At 39.1% G+C, this 19,244-nt stretch overlaps 1 protein-coding gene across 12 annotated transcripts in view; it reads right to left on the reverse strand.

Moving 5' to 3' along the window:
• Positions 1-19,244, reverse strand: part of TMEM245 (transmembrane protein 245) — a 757,127-nt gene that overhangs the window by 350,197 nt on the left and 387,686 nt on the right. For all 12 annotated transcript variants that reach the window (XR_011855834.1, XR_011855837.1, XR_011855832.1 and 9 more), the window contains 2 exons: positions 7,454-7,552; positions 5,638-5,769 (listed from right to left, as the gene is read on the reverse strand). Coding sequence is in view for 3 of the 12 variants with exons in the window: in XM_072152982.1 (XP_072009083.1) it covers positions 5,638-5,769; positions 7,454-7,552 (231 nt within the window). In the remaining 9 variants the exon portion in view is untranslated. The remainder of the gene's footprint in view (positions 1-5,637; positions 5,770-7,453; positions 7,553-19,244) is intronic.

A 19,244-nucleotide genomic window follows, 5' to 3' on the forward strand; every position in this document is an offset into this window, starting at 1 on the left:
AATTGTGGTGAATCATGGAATAAAAATAACATTTTTATGGTATGATGAACGTCCAAAAAAAAATCTTACCAAAAATCGATGATTTTCATTTCCTCCACCAAGGAAATTCTTATCAATTAGCTATAGATGCTCCAAAATTATGTACGAGAAAAGTACATCTCATGTGCCCAGCCAGGTGACCCATACAGCAGTTTACCACCATATATGGGGTATAACAAACTCAGGAGAAATTAGGTATCAAAATTTGTGGAGCCTTTTATCATTTAGTGATAAATGATATTCACTGTGAATGTTTAATTTTTTGTCCAAAATTAATGCTTTTTCCACAAATATTGCAATTTGTCGACAGCACCTTCATTTTGTTTTAGCACCTATAAAACACCTAAAGGATTAACAAACGTCTCAACAATGCGCTTTCATAAGTTGAGAAGTGTAGTTTCCATATGGGGTAATTTACAAGTCTAGCCATTATTTAGGTCTCTCACAGTCAATATAAAGTTGTACAGGTCCCTCTAAATAAAGGTTTTGTCGATTTTCCCAAAAAATTGAAAAATGGCACCCACATTCAAAGCCTTATAACATTTTAGCAAAATACATAGAATCCTTTTTTTCTAGATCAGATATTTTTTATTTTGTTTTGTAACAGCTTTACAACAAAAAAACAAACAATTAAAAACAAATTTAAAATACATGGAATCTTAAAAAACCATGCCAACATAAAGCAGACATTTGGAAAATGTAAGTTATGAATTGAAAACTAGGAAAATGGCTAATATTTAGAAATTTATGCCAATTTTTTTTTCACAACTAAACAAAAGATATCATCCAAATTATTAAGCTAATTTGAAGTACTGTATATAATCGAGTAAAATGTGCTGAAAAACTCAAACTCAGGACTCCTGTAGTTCTTCTCTGGGCAACAGCGGGTCCATGAGCAGTGGCCGTGCAGCTACGACGTTAGCCGCCGCTGACATCATAGTGTGTAGCGGTCAGGCCATGTGTACAGACCTGTCGCTGACTTGGAGCTGAAGCAGGGCATTGGAAAAGGTGAATACTCAGTTTGTTTGTTTTTTTTGTGCTGGGCAAACTGGGGGATGGCTATATACTACGAGGGACTGGCTGGTTATATAATAACGGGGGATGTATGGCTATATACTACAGTGGGCTGGCTATATATATATACTACAGGGGGCTGATTATATACTAAAGGGGGTGGCTGGATAGATACTACATGGGGGCTGGCTGACTATATACTAGGGGATCTGGCTGGCTATATACTAAAGGGGGCTGGCTGGCTATATACCACAAAGGGCTGGCTATTTATATGTACTACAGGGGGCTGACTATATACTAAACGGGGTTGGCTGGATATATACTACATGTGGCTGGCTATATAAAAGAAAAAGTACTCGGTCACTCACTTATAGTAACATTCGCAGTAGAAAATGTGGTGAAGAGTGCGCAGAATTGGCAAAGTTGTGCTGAACAGCTGAAACAATTCACGATTGTGCAAAGAAAAAGGGGTTTGGCTCCAGCACTTCAAAAGAAAATTCCTGTATTCGTTTAAAAGTTCATTTTTATGCCATACATTTTAAAAAGGACGTTGTTCGATGCATCCTTCTGCAGCATCCTACGCATTTCGAACAAACATATTCAGTTCTTAAACATGGTCTAAACACTACAAGTACAAGACATGTTTAAAAAGAAAATGTAGCAGGTGAGAGGAATCCAAGTAACTCATGCAAGTCCGGCGTAGACATACACCGCATGTCTTAGTACATAGGAACACAAACCTAAAAAGAAATTATCCTAAAAATATATCAGTATAAATACATAAGATCTGTTCTTTTGTTTAACCCTTTAGGACTTATAGTCATGAGATTCAAGATCCAGAATGCATCTTTATTTCATAATTTACGATCTCTATCTATTTTTCACTCGAAGTGGAACGATCCGAGACATGTTCTGCAATACGTTTTTAAGAGGGAGTATTGTACAGGCAGTCCCCTGGTTACGTACATGATAGGGTCCGGAGGTTTGTTCTTAAGTTGAATTTGTATGTAAGTCGAAACTGTATATTTTATAATTGAAGATCCAGACAAAAAAATGTTTGGCCCCAGTGGCAATTGTAGTTTAAACATTTTTTGCTGTAATGGGACCAAGGATTATCAATAAAGCTTCATTACAGACATCTTACAGCTGATTATTGCAGCCTGAGACTATAGTAAAGCATTCAGAAAGCTTCACCAGAGGTCAGAGGGGTCTGTCTGTAACTATGGGTTGTCTGTAAGTCGGGTGTCCTTAAGTAGGGGACCGCCTGTACTACCAATGTAGTGAATGTTGCAACCTATGCAAGTTGCCAGGTAAACCACATATTTCGTATTACAATGAATGAATGTTTGTACTTTTCATTAATTTACCGTTGTTGCATCTATTCACTCCACATTTGTAGGACCACCTAATAGTTAACCATGTCTCTTTTTCCTTATTTTCCTGTGTCACATACATGGAGTGGGACACAATATTACCGATGGTGAAAGCTTGTCGGGATACTAACTAATATTTTTTCATCAGCTGATAATATTGGCAAATATTTATTCACTACTACTATAGGTGGTTGAGGAAACAACTTTGTTAGATATATTTTTATGTTTTCTGGATTAAAAAGCAGTTGCTAAGTAGACGCTATGTCTGGCTTTCTGGATAATTTTAGGGGATTAACCTCGATTTACCAAACGGTCAGGTATAATATTACATTCTCGTACATATGTGTCTTCTACGAGCCGGTAAATTGTTACCTTCCAAAGTTATATCTAAAAAGGAAATGTGATTATTCTCCCTTTGGTGTGTGCATGTTAAACTACAATTATTGGAATTGATGTATGAGAGGAAATCAATGAAACCCTGCTCATCACCACTCCAGATGAGCAGGGTGTCATCGATATACCGATTATATATCGTTCTTAAAGGCATTGAGGGAACTATATAGATATCTTTCTTCCCACCAAGAAACATAAATATTGACCAAAGAGGGTGAAAAACATGAGCCCATGAGGCATCCTTGGATTTGCAGAAAAAATTCCTTATTTTTCGTCATCATTTTTAGGACTTCTTTTGTGTCCTGTATGTACACAGGAACCTTCTTAACGATTGGTTGGAGGTATATCTCCAACCAACTGCTAAGTTGCTCTAATAAATCAAAACCAACAGTTGGAACTGTCTCAAGCAGACACACAAATAAATCTAATGGACAAAAGCTGCAAAAAAACTCCAAAACCTACAGGAACACCAAGCCACCATTAGGAGAAAACACAAAAGGAAAGCGGGTCGGAAACATAAGTGCAGAAACCACGAACGAACATTATGCAAAAATTACAAACAAGAAACAAAAGAATTATCAACCTATCCGCTTGTAGTGTAACAACAAAACAACTACAGGTGTTAACCCCATCCCAACTTGCACCGTACTAGTATGGCTCAAGCCGGGTCCCGGTGCATGGAGAGGGCTCGCGGGCAGTAGCAGGTAAGTCATATTGCAGCAAAGGCCTACCGGTAACACCCACGATCGGTGCTAGCAGCGATCGCAGGTTTTTTCCCGACGATCGCTGCCGGCAATGCTGCCAGCGGCTTCAAAAAGATGGCGGCGTATGGGCGGCGGCATCTTGCCGCGGATCGCCGCTCCCCATGACGTCATCGGGGAGCGGCGATCCGTCGTCATGAAAGCCTCAGGTCTTCCGAAGACCCAAAGCTACTTCGTTTTAGCCCATTCATTACAATGTGCTATCAGCACATTGTAATGAATAAAGAGGAAAATCCTTATATACTGCCATACTGTAGTGTGGCAGTATATGATAGGATCGATCAGACAACCTAGGGTTAAAATACCCTGGGGAAAAATAGTAAAAGTAAAAATAAAAAAAAGTTTAAAAAAAAAATTATAATAAAAAACCCTACAAAATTCAAATCACCCCCCTTTCACTAGAACTGATAAAAATATTAATAAACAGTAAAAATCATAAACACATTAGGTATTGCCGCGTCCGAAAATGCCCAATCTATCATAATAACTGTTTTTCACTGTGTTTACCCCGCAGCGGAAAATAGCGCCCAAAGTCGAAAATGGCACTTTTTTGCCATTTTGAAAAATATAAAAAAATCAATAAAAAGTGATCAAAAGATCACACAGTCCTAAAAATATAGCAATGAAAATACCATCAAAAGGTGCAAAAAATGACACCACCGACAGCTCCGTACACCAAAGTATGAAAAAGTAATTGGCGCCAGAAGATGGCAAAATTAAAAAAGAAAAAAATTGTAGACCTGTCATTTGTGAAAGCTGTAAAATTCAAGCCCACAAGAAAACATCGCAAATGCGTTTTTCACCATTTTCACTGCATTTGGAATTTTTTTCCCGCTTCCCAGTACATGGCATGGAATATTAAATACCGTCAATATTAAGTGCAATTTGTTCACAAAAAATAAGCCATCACACAGCTCTTTATGTGGAAAAATAAAAAAGCTATATATTTTTGAAGGTGGAGAGGGAAAAATGGAAGTGAAAAAACTAAAAAGGGCCAAGTCGTTAAGGTCTTGAACTTTATTCCAACTGTTGGTTTTGATTTATATAATACGCTATTGGATGTGAACAAATTTGTATGTCTGCTAACGGTTAAACTCAATTTCTTTAAAGAAGATATACAGGAATATGATACACCTCCAAATAAATTAGTATCAGAACAAAATTAATTCAGTAACCTAAAGTTTTTTCTTCCTGACACTGTGACAAAATACATACAGTACAAACATTCATTAATTGTAATACGAAATATGTGGTTTACCTGGCAACTTGCACAGCTTCCAACATTCACTAAGTTGGTAGTACAAAATGCTCTCTTAAAAAACGTATATTGCAGAACATGTCTCAGAAGGTTCAGAAAAGATACAGAAAAATGTATCTCCAGTTTGTCCAAACATTTTCTTCAAATGGAGGTGACCTATCCACCCTTTCAGTAATGGACATAGGGAAAATCAAAGCTCTGTTAAAGGGGTGGAGCTAGAGATCATAAGTTACGAAATGGAGAAGCATTCTGGATCTTGAATCTCATGACTAGAAGGATGCATCGGACTATGTCCTTTTTAAACTGTATGGAATAAAAAGTAAATTTTAAATGAATACAGGAATTTTCTTTAGGAGTGCTGGAGCCAAACCCCTTTTTCTATGCACAGTCCTGGCTGGCTATATACTAGATACGACTGGCTGGCTATATACCACAGGGGGATGGCTGGCTATATACTAAATGGGGATGCCTGGCTATATACTACAGGGGCATGGCTGGCCATGTGCTATAGGGGGTTTCCTAGCTAAATACTGCAGGGGGCTTGCTAAAGATATACTGGGAGGATGTGACCAATGCATGTCCCACCCTCGGCCTATACTAGAGTCAATAGGTTTTCCCAGTTTTTGGTGGCAAAATTAGGTGCCTAGGCTTACTCGAGTATGTACAGTACAATGCGTCACAAGAAAATCTCAAAATCCCCTGAATATAATAAAGAGTTCCACAGGGTAGATTTGAAGGGGTTAATTATTTGATTATTAATGAGAATAATGTAAATAATGTAAAATGCCTTAAATCTTACCGATAGAAAAGTTTCAATGTTCTCATGAACAAAGGATGCAATATCTTGCCAGTCCAACAGCTCTCCCAGCCAACTGTTCTGACGCTGTATTGACATTTTGTGACCTTTGTGTCTGCCTGAATTAGTCACATTCTATCAACAAAAGATGGAAGAGGGTAAACATGCCTTAACTGTAGAAAGACATGGATAAATACTTACAACTTTGAGCAGAGAAGTCAAATTTCAAATTACGTATTGACATTCATTAACAATAGCTTTATGTAATACAATGGACTTATCAAGTTGAACAAGTGGGAGGTAGGATGGATGTATTCAACCCCTTCCCGTCAATGCCCTTTTTGGTTATTGTGTTTTCATTTTTCACTCCCCACATTCAAAAATCTATATATTTTTTTATTTTTCATATACAGGGCTTTGTTATGGCTTATTTTCTGCGTAACAAATTACACTCCGAAATGGTGGTATTTAATATTTCATGCCGTGTACTGGGAAGTGGGAAAAATATTCCAAATGCAGTGAATTGGTTAAAAAACGCATTTGCGCCGTATTCTTGTGGATCTACGGATTTCACTGTACGACATATTCTGGCGCTAATAAAATATTTTTTTATACTTTGGTATCCAGAGCTTTGAGAGATGTCCTTTTTTGTGACTTTTGATGACGTTTTCAATGTTATCATTTTTAGGACTGTACAACTTTTTGATCACTTTTTTATATTTTTTAAAATGGCAAAAAAGTGCAATTTTCGACTTTGGTCACTAATTTCCATTAAACGCAGTGAAAAAATGTTATTATATTTTAATAGGGCATTTTTGGACGCGTTGATACCTAATGTATTTATGATTTTTACTGTTTGTTATTTATTAGTTCTAGGGAAAGGGGGATGATAAGAATTTTTATGGTTTTTAAATTATAATTTTTTTAAACTTTTTTTTTTTTTTTTATTACTATTTTTCAGACTCCCAAGAATAGAATTGTCCAAACATTTTCTTCAAATGGAGGTGACCTATCCACCTCCCAGGAACCATAACTGATTTAATGATCCAATCGCAGTTTCACCGTAACAACCCTAGGTTGTCTGATTGATCCTAACATATACTGCCATACTGCAGTATGGCAGTATAGGGGGATTTTTCTCCTCATTCATTACAATGTGCTGATAGAACATTGTAATGAATGGGTTAACACGAAGCAGCCTTGGGTCTTTCGAAGACCAGAGGCTGTCATGGTGACGGACCACCACTCCCCGATGACATCACGGGGAGCGACGATTGGCGCTGATCAGCGGACTGCAATATGCAGCAAAGAATTACCGGTTATGGAGAGGGCTCAGCCCGTGAGCCCTCTCCATGCACCTGCACCCGGCATGTGACGTAGTATTACGTCACATGTCGGTAAGGGGTTAAAAAGAAGCAGTCAGTCAAATTTACCCCCTAAAACTAAATATATTCTCATAAATTGCCAGTAGAAAACATTGTCCCTATCTAATCATTCTAACTTTGCATGGCAGTAAATTTAAACAATCAGGTCCTAAAGTTGTATGCAAATGACCTGAGATGCAATGAGCAATTATCATATTAAGCAGTCCAGCTTATTCATGAGTGGGAGGCAGAGCCACAACTCCCACCCCCTGCAACCTGTGTGTGAAAGAGATTTAATTGTTATAGGATGCAGCCCATATGTAAGGGAGAAGGGAGCATGTCAGGGACTTGTGTAGCGGATGTCTGTGTCTCTGAGGCAGTAGATAAAGCACAATCACTAGCAATACTTTACTATCCATTCTACAGTTCCTACATTTTATTAAGAGCCAAGTTACCTTTATTACCCAAGAGTGGTACAGTCTGTCCCAAAGCTCTAAGACTTGCTTCTCAATAATCGCAGTATTGTTTACTTTTTCGCCAAGTACCTTATGTAGCTGTAAGGAATATATTGACAATTTTAATAATAATTTACATCAGAAACTACTGCAAAAAATACTTCATTTCAGAAAAGCATAGCTGTGAATACATGTGCATGGTGGATTACAGTGTTACCCTTATTGAGGAGAAGTGTGGATCTGAGGGTGCTCTAACTCAGACGAAATTACGATTTAAAGGACATCTTCCACCAAGATGAAGGATTGTAAACCAAGCACACTGACATACTGATGTGAGCCCCCTCTGGCAGGATCTGCTCTTCTTTTAGCTTCTTATGCCCTGGGTTTTTTTTAAAAAAAGCTTTAGAAATTAGCCCGAGGGGCTCCATTGACACCTATGGAACCCATTTTTTTTTTTTTTTTTAAACCCAGGGCATAAGAAGCTAAAAGAAGAGCAGATCCTGCCACAGGGGGCTCACATCAGTATGTCAGTGTGCTTGGTTTACAATCCTTGATTCTTGTGGTAGAAGTCCTTTAAGATGTCCTTTAAGTATTCCAAAGCATGCAACATTTTTCAACCTCTTTTTTTTTTTTACTTATACAGATGCATCTCAAAAAGTTAATATACCATAAAGTTTTTTTTCAGTAATTAAATTCAACTAGTGAGTCATTTTATATAGAGTCTTTACAAACAGTAAACATTAACATTTTCAAGTGTTTATTTATGTTTATATTGATGATTGACCAAGATATATTATTTTGTCTGCGCCAATATCTCGTCTAAGTTTACAGCCAAAAGAGGGTGTTTTCAGACACTTAGAAAACTGTGCACCTGAAGGGGAGTGGAATTGCTTAGTCAGAATTTGTGACAAATTTATTTCTAGAATCGGACAAAATTGTGGCAAACCCTGTAGAATGAAAGCGTACCAAATTTTTTTCTTTTTAAAAGTGCAACAGTGTGCAAACGTTTCAAAACCAGCTCATTTTTGTGTTTTGGTGTATGTTTCATCTTATTTTACTCATTTTCCCTGGTTTGGTCTTACAATGTCATTGTAATTTTTTGAAGAATGAATTGCCATTTTTCAAATTTTAAACTAATTAAACTTTTTTTATTTTGGCATCTTAAGATAACACAGTGTATATTTTTTGCCAACTTTACCTCAATGTGCTCTTAAGTAAAACCTTTTCCAATAAAATTTTAAACATGTAGATAGTGGCATATTTTTTAAATAAATAATTTTAGTGTTTTTATTTTGTTAATTTATTTTTGAACAAAAAGGTAACTTAAAGAATTGTATTTGAAAGCTGCAGTTCCACTTTTAGCCAGGACCAAATACATTTTGCCATTTATAAGCCTCATCTCATGTAAGATTTGCCAAGACACTTCTGGCTGGCTTGGTGGTTAGGCTGCTGTTACCTGCTGGCACCTGTTCCACAGGTGTGCTTTCTTCCACGGTTTCAGCACAAGAGTAATGAATTCCACCTCTTCATCAATGTTAAGTGGAAAACGTTCACAACAAATTAGTATGAACTACTTATATTTTCTTTATTTTCCTTATTGTTGCGTTTCCCTGTGTTTGGTGGTGTTTCTTAACCCCTTAAGGACGCAGCCATTTTGTAGCTTAAGACTCAGCCCGATTTTTTGGATTCGGACTTGCTTCGCTTTATATGGTTATAACTTTTGAACACTGTTACTTATCAAAACGATTCTGAGATTGTTTTTTCCCCACATGTTGTACTTCATTTTAGTGGTAAATTTTGGCTGATAAGTTTTGCGTTTATTTACAAAAAAAAAGAAAATATGATAAATTTTTTGAAAAATTTGCCATTTTCGAAATTCTAAATCATTGCGTTTTCAGGCAGATAGATTTACCACCTAAATAAGTTGCTGAATAACATTTCCCATTTGTCTACTTTACATTTTCATAATTTCTGAAATGTCTGGATAATTTATTTTGATGTCACGCGGCTTACAAATAGAATATCGCTTTTCCGGATTTTCAGAATTGACTATTTTGGGGATAAATACAGTTTTGAATGAAATTTTACATATTTAGCATCAAAACCCCCTATATAACCAACCCATTTTCAAATCTGCACCCCTCAAGCTATCAGAAACAGCTTTTACGAAGATTGTTAACCCCTTGAGATCTTCATAGTAATTGAATCAAAATGGAGGTGAAATTTAGAATGGTCATATTGTTCTCTTATACGTTCATTTAGCACTAAAATTTACACATTTCCAAAATATAAAAAGAGAAAACCCACCATACAATTTGTTCTGCAATTTCTCCTGAGTACAAAGACCCCCCACATGTGGCCGTTACTTGTTTTATGGGGGCACAGCGAGGTGCAGAAGGGAAGGAGGGCGCTGCAGCTGCCAGGATTTTAGTTTCCTCATTGACCCCTTTTGAAGGCTATAAAATTTTCGCTTTTTCGTTATTGGGGCCATGTGACGGCATTTTTTTTGCGGGATGAGATGCTTTTTCCATTGTTACCATTTTGGGGTTGGTATCACCTATTGTTGAAAATTTAGGAACTTTTTTTGAGGGCAGGAGTAGAAAAGCATCAATTCTGGTCTTGTTTTTTATACTTTTTTTTTTTTTTGGTGTTCACCGTATAGACTAATAATCATGTTATCTTTATTCTATGGGTTGATACGATTACGGGGATACCAGACATGAATATATTTTCTTACGTTTTACAAAATTTGTCAAACAAAACCCTAATGTGGGGAAAAATCTATCATTTATGTATTGACGTCTTCCAAGTGGCATAACATTGTTACTTTTTTGGCTACAGAGCTGGTTGATGGCTTGTTTTTTGCGGGACATGTTGTACTTTGCACCAGTATCATGTCTGAGTACATATGGTTTTTTGATCGCATTTTACAGCATTTTTTGTGGGATTGAAAAGGTAAAAATCATAATTTTTGGAGGGTTTATAACAGTTTTTTTTACAGCGTTTATCGTGGGGGTTCAATAATGATTTACTTTTATTCTACGGGTTGTTACGGACGCGGTGATACTATATATGTGGGGTTTGTGTTATGATTTAGACTTTTTTTGAGTTATATGTCTCTTTATATGTTTTGGGAGTTTGGGGCATTTTTAGAGATTTATGACTTTATTTTTTTATTGAATAACTTTTTTTTTTTACTTTTTCACTTTTATACCATGGGACATGAACAGGCAATCTTCTGATTGCTTCTTCATGATAATATTCTGCAATACTGATGTATTGCAGAGTATTATCAGTGTCAGCCTATACACTTGCATAGGCTAGCACTGTGCCAGTAAGATGACGTCACAGACGCCATCTTACCGGCAATTCTTGCAAGTAACTCTGGGGTCCAGATCGGACCCCAGAGTTGCTATAGCAACGATCGGCGCCCCCGAAAACGGTTCGGGGGGGGGGGGGGATCGTGGGGGAAAGCCCCCCCAGGTGCATGTTAGATGCCGCGGTCGCGCTGACCGCGGCATTTAACCCCTTAACGCTGAAGCCACTTTTCACCTTCCTGACATGGCCCATTTTTTAAAATCTGACATGTGTCTATTTAAGTGGTTATAACTTTGGAACACTTTAACATATCCAGTTGATTTTGAGATTGTTTTGAGATTGACACATTGTACTTCATGTTGGTTGAGAAATTTAATCAATATGTTTAGTATTTATTTATGAAATAAATGGAAATTTGGCAAAAATTTTGAAAAAAACAATGTTTTCCAAATTCAAAATTTTCTACTTTTTGGAAAGTTGGTCATATCACTAAAATAACTTGATAACTAACATTTTCCATATGTCTGCTTTAACTTGGCATCATTTTTCAAAAATCTTTTCCTTTTTTTAGGATGTTAGGAGGCTTATAACTTTTTCACGAAAATCATCAAAACCTACTTTTGGAGGGTCAATTTAGTTATAAGTGACTTTATAAGGCCCACATGACACCATTTTAGAAACTACACCCCTCAAAATATTCAAAACAACCTTTGGGAATTTTGTTAACCCTATGAGCGTTTCATGAGGGTGAAAGATAAATGAAAGTGAAATTACAGAAATGTAATTTTATCTTACTATAGATTCATTGAACACTAAAATTTGCACCTTCACAATGGGTTAAAAAGGAAAATGCATTTTACAATGTTTAGGGCAATTCCTCCTGAGCATGCCAATACCCATTTTGTCACTGTACCCTGCTGTACGGACACAGGGGGGCACTTGGAATGGAAAGAGCGTTGTTTCGTTTTTGGAGGGCAAATATGGCTGAAAAAGTTTTCATGTGACAGGATGCATTTGGAGAGCCATAATGGTACCAAAACAGAGGAAAGCCCCAACAAGAGACACCATTTTGGAAAGTACACCCCTTGGAGAGTTTAGCAATGTGTAATTTGTGTATTTTCCCCAACAGGTGTTTGATTCAATTAGGCCCCAAAAGGGAAAAAAGGTGAAAATTTTCTCAAAAAAGTAACTTTTACCCCAAATTTTTGTAAGCCACAAGCGATAAAAGATGAAACAACCCCCATAAATGTGTAAAACTATTTCTCCTAATCACAGAACTGCACCACTTTTGCATATAAAGTGTTGTATTGGTACACAGTGAAGCTCAGAAGGGAAAGAGGGGCTTTGGCCTTTTAGAAGCCAGATTTGACAATCATCCTTTACATGTGTCAGGAGGCATTTGGAAAGCCCTAGTGGTACCAAAACAGAGGGGAACCCCAACAAGTGTCACCATTTTGGAAAGTGCACCCTTTGGAGAATTTAGCAAGGTGTAATATGTGTATTTTCCCCTACAGGTGTTTGTTTCAATTAGGTCCCTAAAAGGAAAAAGATGAACATTTTCTCAAAAAAGTAACTTTTACCCCAAATTTTTGTAAGCCACAAGCGATAAAAGATGAAACAACCCCCATAAATGTGTAAAACTATTTCTCCTAATCACAGAACTGCACCACTTTTGCATATAAAGTGTTGTATGGGTACACAGTGAAGCTCAGAAGGGAAAGAGGGGCGTTGGCCTTTTAGAAGCCAAATTTGACATACATCCTTTACATGTGTCAGGATGCATTTAGAGAGCTGTAGTGGTACCAAGACAGAGGGGAACCCAAACAAGTGTCACCATTTTGGAAGGCACACCCCTTAGAGAATTTAGCAAGGTGTAATATGTGTATTTGTCCGTTAAGGTGTTTAATTTCATTAGGACTTAAATAGGAAAAAGGTAAAAATTTTCCTATAAAGGTCATTTTACCCCTAATTTTTGTAAGCCACAAGGGATAAAAAAAATATAATAACCCCCCAAAATGTGTAAACCTATTTCTCTCGAGTGTAGAAGTACCTGACATGTGTATATTAAATGTCGTATGGGCGCACAGTAAAAGGAAAGGGGGATGTTTGCCTTTTAGAAGCCAAATTTGACAAATGTTTGACATGCATTTGGAGAACCCTAGTGGTATAAAACGGATAAGAATCCGAAAAAGTGTCCCTAATTTTTGAATGTACACCCCTTAGAGAATTTTGCAATGTGTTATATATGTATTTGCCCGTACAGGTAAATGATCCAATTAGGCCCTAAACATTAAAAAGGTGAAAATTTTCCTATAAATGTCACTTTACCCCTAATTTTTGTAAGCCACAAGGGATAATATATTAAATAACCCCAAAAAAGGTGTAAAACTATTTCTCCCGAGTGTAGAAGTGCATATAAAATGCTTTATGGGCGCACAGTAGAGGAAAAGAGGGATGTTTGTCTTTTAGAGGCCAAATTTGACAGAAATCCTTCACATGTGTCAGGATACATTTGGAGAGCCGTAGTGGTACCAAAACAGAGGAAAACCCAAAAAGTGACCCTAATTGTTGAATGTACACCCCTTGGGGAATTTAGCAAGGTGTAATATGTGGTGTAGGGTAATACACGTGGTGAAATGAGCATTTTGAACATATAGGTGGTTTCCAAATATGATGTGCAATGCAGTCCAAGATGGAAATTGCAATTATTTCTGGAGAGTTCAGTGCCCGTTATATGGCGCCCCTTATGAAATAATGGAGGGGTATAGGGAGCAATGGGACCTAACAGTTGTTACAATTATTAATTTTACCGAAAATTAATTCACAACAGGTTGGGCGTGAATTGTGAATGTGTTGCGTATAAGGAGGTAGAATATACCAGGGGACCAACTAAACTTTTGTCACTCTGGAGGTGTAGCAGGTCTCTTAGTAGTATGTAGTGTCCATCCTAACTCCTCTTTTGGAACAGACTCTTTAGTGAGTCCTACCTTTACAAGCAGCAGAATTCACCGGGAAAATGCTGTCCTGGCAAAACACAGGAACATCTAAACCAGAGGTACTGGGGCCCCATCCTTCTTGTCCCAATATTAGTTTCCTAATATCTTCCTCTTGAAAACGGAGAAATGATAAGGCAGGACCTGCACATTGGAACAGCTCGTAAGAGTTGTACAGCATCATCTCTACAATGTGTACGGCCAGCGCTTTTGTACCAAATCTTCGTTTTTCGTAGGGAAATTATCGCCAAGTGTTGCTCTTATTCACCCTAGCGATGCCCATTGTGACGAATACTGCTGCTTTTGGCTGGACCAAATCGACCAGCCAATAGCGGCAAACATGGACAGAGGGGGGAAACAAAACCCCTCTGGACCGCAAAGCACAATTGGTGGCTGTCAGGAACAGCCGCCACCCTGCCCCGATCACCGTGTCTACAGACATGGTGATCGGTATTACTGACGTCATAAGTAAATTCGCTGCTATTGGCTGGTCTGAATTGATGAGCCAATAGCAGCGATCATGTGGGTGGGACGTAACCCATGGGGCAGGATGGATGGCCGTCAGGAACAGCCGCCATCTTGCCCCGATCACTGTGTCTGAACCGTGTTGGCAAGTCACTACCCGCCGCACCGTTCTATAACAACGCACGTTGGGAATAGGCTATACAATCTTTATTTTTTAAAGGGGTTATCCGGGTTTAATTTTTTTTTTATGGCCGGGCTGGGGAGGGCTATTTAAACATAATAAACATGTACTTACCTCCTCAGGTGCTGCCGATGTCCCGCGCCACGGCCCGTCTTCTCCGTGCGCCAGCTTCACTAACAGTGCGCACAGGGAGCTTCCGGCCGGCCGGAAGCTCCCATGCGCACCATCTCACAGCGCTTACAACGCTGAGGGATAGGGACGGATGGGAGGAGCCGTCCACAACGCGGACCGAAAGCTCCCTGTGCGCACGGAACGAAGTGACCGCGGCGCGGGACATCGGCGGCGCCGGAGGAGGTAAGTCCATGTTTATTATGTTTAACTATCCCTCCCCAGCCCGGCCATAAAAAAAAAATTAAACCCGGATAACCCCTTTAAGCAATTTAGACAAATAAGGGCTTATTTTTTGCGAGATGAGATGCACTGTAAAAAAACTTCATTTTAGTGGGTATTTAGCTTATTGAAGCAATTTTATTAACTTTTTACGTGTGGAGGAAAATAAAATCATCAATTCTTGTTTTGGATTTTTAGCATTTTTTTGGGGGGGTGTTCACTGTAGCATAACAATAATATATTATCTTTATTCTACGGATCACTACGATTACGGTGATACCTCATTTATATAGTTTATTTTATATTTGTCCAATTTTATTGAAGGAAAACTAGAATAGAAAAAATTGCATTTGTTTTAGTATTGCCATTTTTATACCGGCATAACTATAGTATTTTTTGGTTGACGGAGCTGGTTGTAAGCTTATTTTTTGCGTGACAAGATGTTCTTTTCATTGGTATCATTTTTGTGATTGTAACTTTTTCGGATCACTTTTTAGAAAATTTTTTGTAAAGCAATTTGATAAAAAGTTTTAATTTTTGGCAAGTTTTTGGGTTTTTAATTTTACCACGTTCACCGAGCGGGTCCAATTATGATTAGGATTTATTGTACAGATTGTTACGGACGCAGCGATACCAAATAAGTGGGTTTTTTTTGTGATTTAGTGTTTTTATAGTTTATTACTTGTGTAAAGGGAAATGTGGTGTTTAGGGGGACTTTCACTTTCTTTTATTATTTCTTTTTATTTAAAAAAAAGCTTTATTTATTTTTTTTACTTTTTTTACAGTTACTAACATCTTAGCTTGAACAAGTGATCTTCTGATCACTTGTTCAAGCTCTTTTACAGCTTACACAGTGCAATACAGATGTATTGCACTGTGTAATGTAAGACACTGAGCATGCTGCGCATGCTCAGTGTCTTACAGCCGGGTCCTGCCAGAAGGCAGGGACCCGGCTTCCGGATGAAGATCGCGCAGCCCCGGGCACCGGCAGTCCCGGGGCTGCGATCGGAGCTGCGGACCCCCCCCGGGGGGGGTCCGATTGACATGTAAATCTCCGATCGCGGGTGTTAGAGGCGGGTGTCAGCTATAATATATAGCCGACACCCGCAGTCACCTCCCGCCATGCAGTACTATTACGTCAAATGTCGGGAAGGGGTTAACGGGTTAAGCTATTAGTTACAGCCGGCACCCCGTGTTTCCCGATGCCGGTTCGGCTCTGATCCAGAGCCGAGCCGGCATAAGCGCCGTGGCGGATATATCCGCCACTGAGCGCTAAGTCACTGCGCTCCGTGGCGGATCTATCCGCCACGGAGCGTGAAGGGGTTAAGCTACTGCAACGGATATATCCATCACTGAGTTCTGCAAATTACTGCTCGGTAACAGATATATCCGCACCTGAGCAGCAGCTACACTCACTGGCCACTTTATTAGGTACACCATGCTAGTAACGGGTTGGACCCCCTTTTGCTTTCAGAACTGCCTCAATTCTTCGTGACATAGATTCAACAAGGTGCTGGAAGCATTGCCGCAGATTTGTCGGCTGCACATCCATGATGCGAATCTCCCGTTCCACCACATCCCAAAGATGCTCTATTGGATCGAGATCTGGTGACTGTGGAGGCCATTTGAGTACAGTGAACTCATTGTCATGTTCAAGAAACCAGTCTGAGATGATTCCAGCTTTATGACGTGGCGCATTATCCTGCTGAAAGTAGCCATCAGATGTTGGGTACATTGTGGTCATAACGGGATGGACATGGTCAGCAACAATACTCAGGTAGGCTGTGGCATTGCAACGATGCTCAATTGATACCAAGGGGCCCAAAGAGTGCCAAGAAAACATTCCCCACACCATGACACCACCACCACCAGCCTGAACCGTTGATACAAGGCAGGATGGATCCATGCTTTCATGTTGTTGACGCCAAATTCTGACCCTACCATCCGAATGTCGCAGCAGAAATCGAGACTCATCAGACCAGGCAACGTTTTTCCAATCTTCTACTGTCCAATTTCGATGAGCTTGTGCAAATTGTAGCCTCAGTTTCCTGTTCTTAGCTGAAAGGAGTGGCACCCGGTGTGGTCTTCTGCTGCTGTAGCCCATCTGCCTCAAAGTTCGACGTACTGTGCGTTCAGAGATGCTCTTCTGCCTACCTTGGTTGTAACGGGTGGAGATTTGAGTCACTGTTGCCTTTCTATCAGCTCGAACCAGTCTGCCCATTCTCCTCTGACCTCTGGCATCAACAAGGCATTTCCGCCCACAGAACTGCCTCTCACTGGATGTTTTTTCTTTTTCGGACCATTCTCTGTAAACCCTAGAGATGGTTGTGCGTGAAAATCCCAGTAGATCAGCAGTTTCTGAAATACTCAGACCAGCCCTTTTGGCACCAACAACCATGCCACGTTCAAAGGCACTCAAATCACCTTTCTTCCCCATACTGATGCTCGGTTTGAACTGCAGGAGATTGTCTTGACCATGTCTACATGCCTAAATGCACTGAGTTGCCGCAATGTGATTGGCTGATTAGAAATTAAGTGTTAACGAGCAGTTGGACAGGTGTACCTAATAAAGTGGCCGGTGAGTGTACTCTGGACTCCTATCAGGACTGAGATAATACCGTGCAATACATCAGTATTTCAGGGTATTCTTATGAACAAGCAATCAGATAATTGCTTGTTCATGTCTCATGGTAGAACTAATAAAGTTTAAAAATTTTTTATTTTTAATAAAAAATAAAATAAAAATGCGCATAAGCCCCATTAACATACAAAAAATGACATGTAACATGAGAAAAAGTCAAAATCGTAACACAAACCCCACACACATAGTATCGCTGCATCCATAATGATGTATTGATTTTTAACAATTTCATCTTAGAAAAAAATATTTAAAAAAATGTATCTACTCCAGAATGATACTGGTGCAAAGTACCAGAAAAAACTAAAATTACCCTGCTCCGTAGACAGAAAAAAAATAAAAGTATTATGCAATGGCAATGCAAAAAAATTTTAGTGGGCTATACAAAAAGGAAAATATAAATTACAGAATTTATGTTTTTCTACCCCCCTGTCCCCACAAAAAGGTTAATACATTTTTAACAATAGGGTATAGCGACCCCAAAATGACATCACTGGAAAATGCATCGGTGCACACAGAAATAAAAAAAAAATGCCCTCACATGGCCCAATTAAATGAAAAAAACAAAAATTTAATAGCCTACAAAAGGACTAAAGAGTCAGCTGCAGGGTGCTCCTTCCATTTTGTGCCTTGCTGTGTGCCCAAACAAGTAACATCCACATGTGGGGTGCCTCCACACTCGGGAGAAAATGTGTAATAAATTTTATGATGCTTTTTCTCCTTTTATCTTTTGGAAATGTGTACATTTTAGGGCCAAATAAATGTATTACTGACACAATTAGACCATTCTAAATTTCACCTCCATTTTGTTTTAATTACTATGCAGCACTCAAAGGCTTAAATATCTTCCTAAAATCAGTTTTGAATAGTTTTAGGCATGTACTTTTGAAAATGGGGTGATTAGTTAGGACACATTATCTGCCTCTGTCTACCTGCACCCCCTGAACTGGTTGATGAGCTAGTGTACAAAAGTGCAGGGGTCTGTGGTTAGAGAAAAAGTGCTAAAGAAGGTGAGGGGGTAAGTTGCCCACATGTACAAATTGGCCCTCAACCAGTGGCATACTGATAAAAACATATACAGTAACTAGCAGCTGCTAGTTGCAACAGTGTAATTGCCGCCTTAACAACCCCTCCATCCTCCACTTCATACATAGAAGAAGCAAGTGCAGTCAGAACTGGAGGATCTCTGTCTTCACTGTAAAGGCTGAGAAGTTGATGTCTGCCCTTAAACTGCATATGCAAAAAGTTGATTTGAGTGAAACATCAATTTACAGATAGATGCCCTAGTACATGTGACAAGTGACCTGGCAAACAAACCAGAGAAATAGCAGCATGCAGGCGGGGTGGTGGAATGATCAGGAGGTGGAGGGCTCCCCACGCGTTACGTCTCCAACTGGAGACTTCCTCAGTGGTAAAGAGGAGACGTAACGCGTGGGGAGCCCTCCACCTCCTGATCATTCCACCACCCCGCCTGCATGCTGCTATTTCTCTGGTTTGTTTGCCAGGTCACTTGTCACATGTACTAGGGCAGTGATGGCGAACCTATGGCACTGGTGCCAGAGGTGGCACTCAGAGCCCTTTCTGTGGGCACTCAGGCCATCACCAGAGATGACTCCAGGTATCTTCCTGCAGTCCCAGACAGCCCAGGACTTGCTGTGCACAGAGCTATTTTAAAGTGACAGCTCTACCTGGGACTATTTTCTGCTTTATTGGTGTCCTCAGGGTGCTGGTATCAATGAAAAGTGTGACAGAGAAGGGAGTATAAATCACAAATAGAATTTCTGTGTTGGCACTTTGCGATAAATA

The sequence above is a fragment of the Engystomops pustulosus genome, chromosome 5, assembly GCF_040894005.1.
Source record: "Engystomops pustulosus chromosome 5, aEngPut4.maternal, whole genome shotgun sequence".
Taxonomy (NCBI): Eukaryota; Metazoa; Chordata; class Amphibia; order Anura; family Leptodactylidae; genus Engystomops; species Engystomops pustulosus.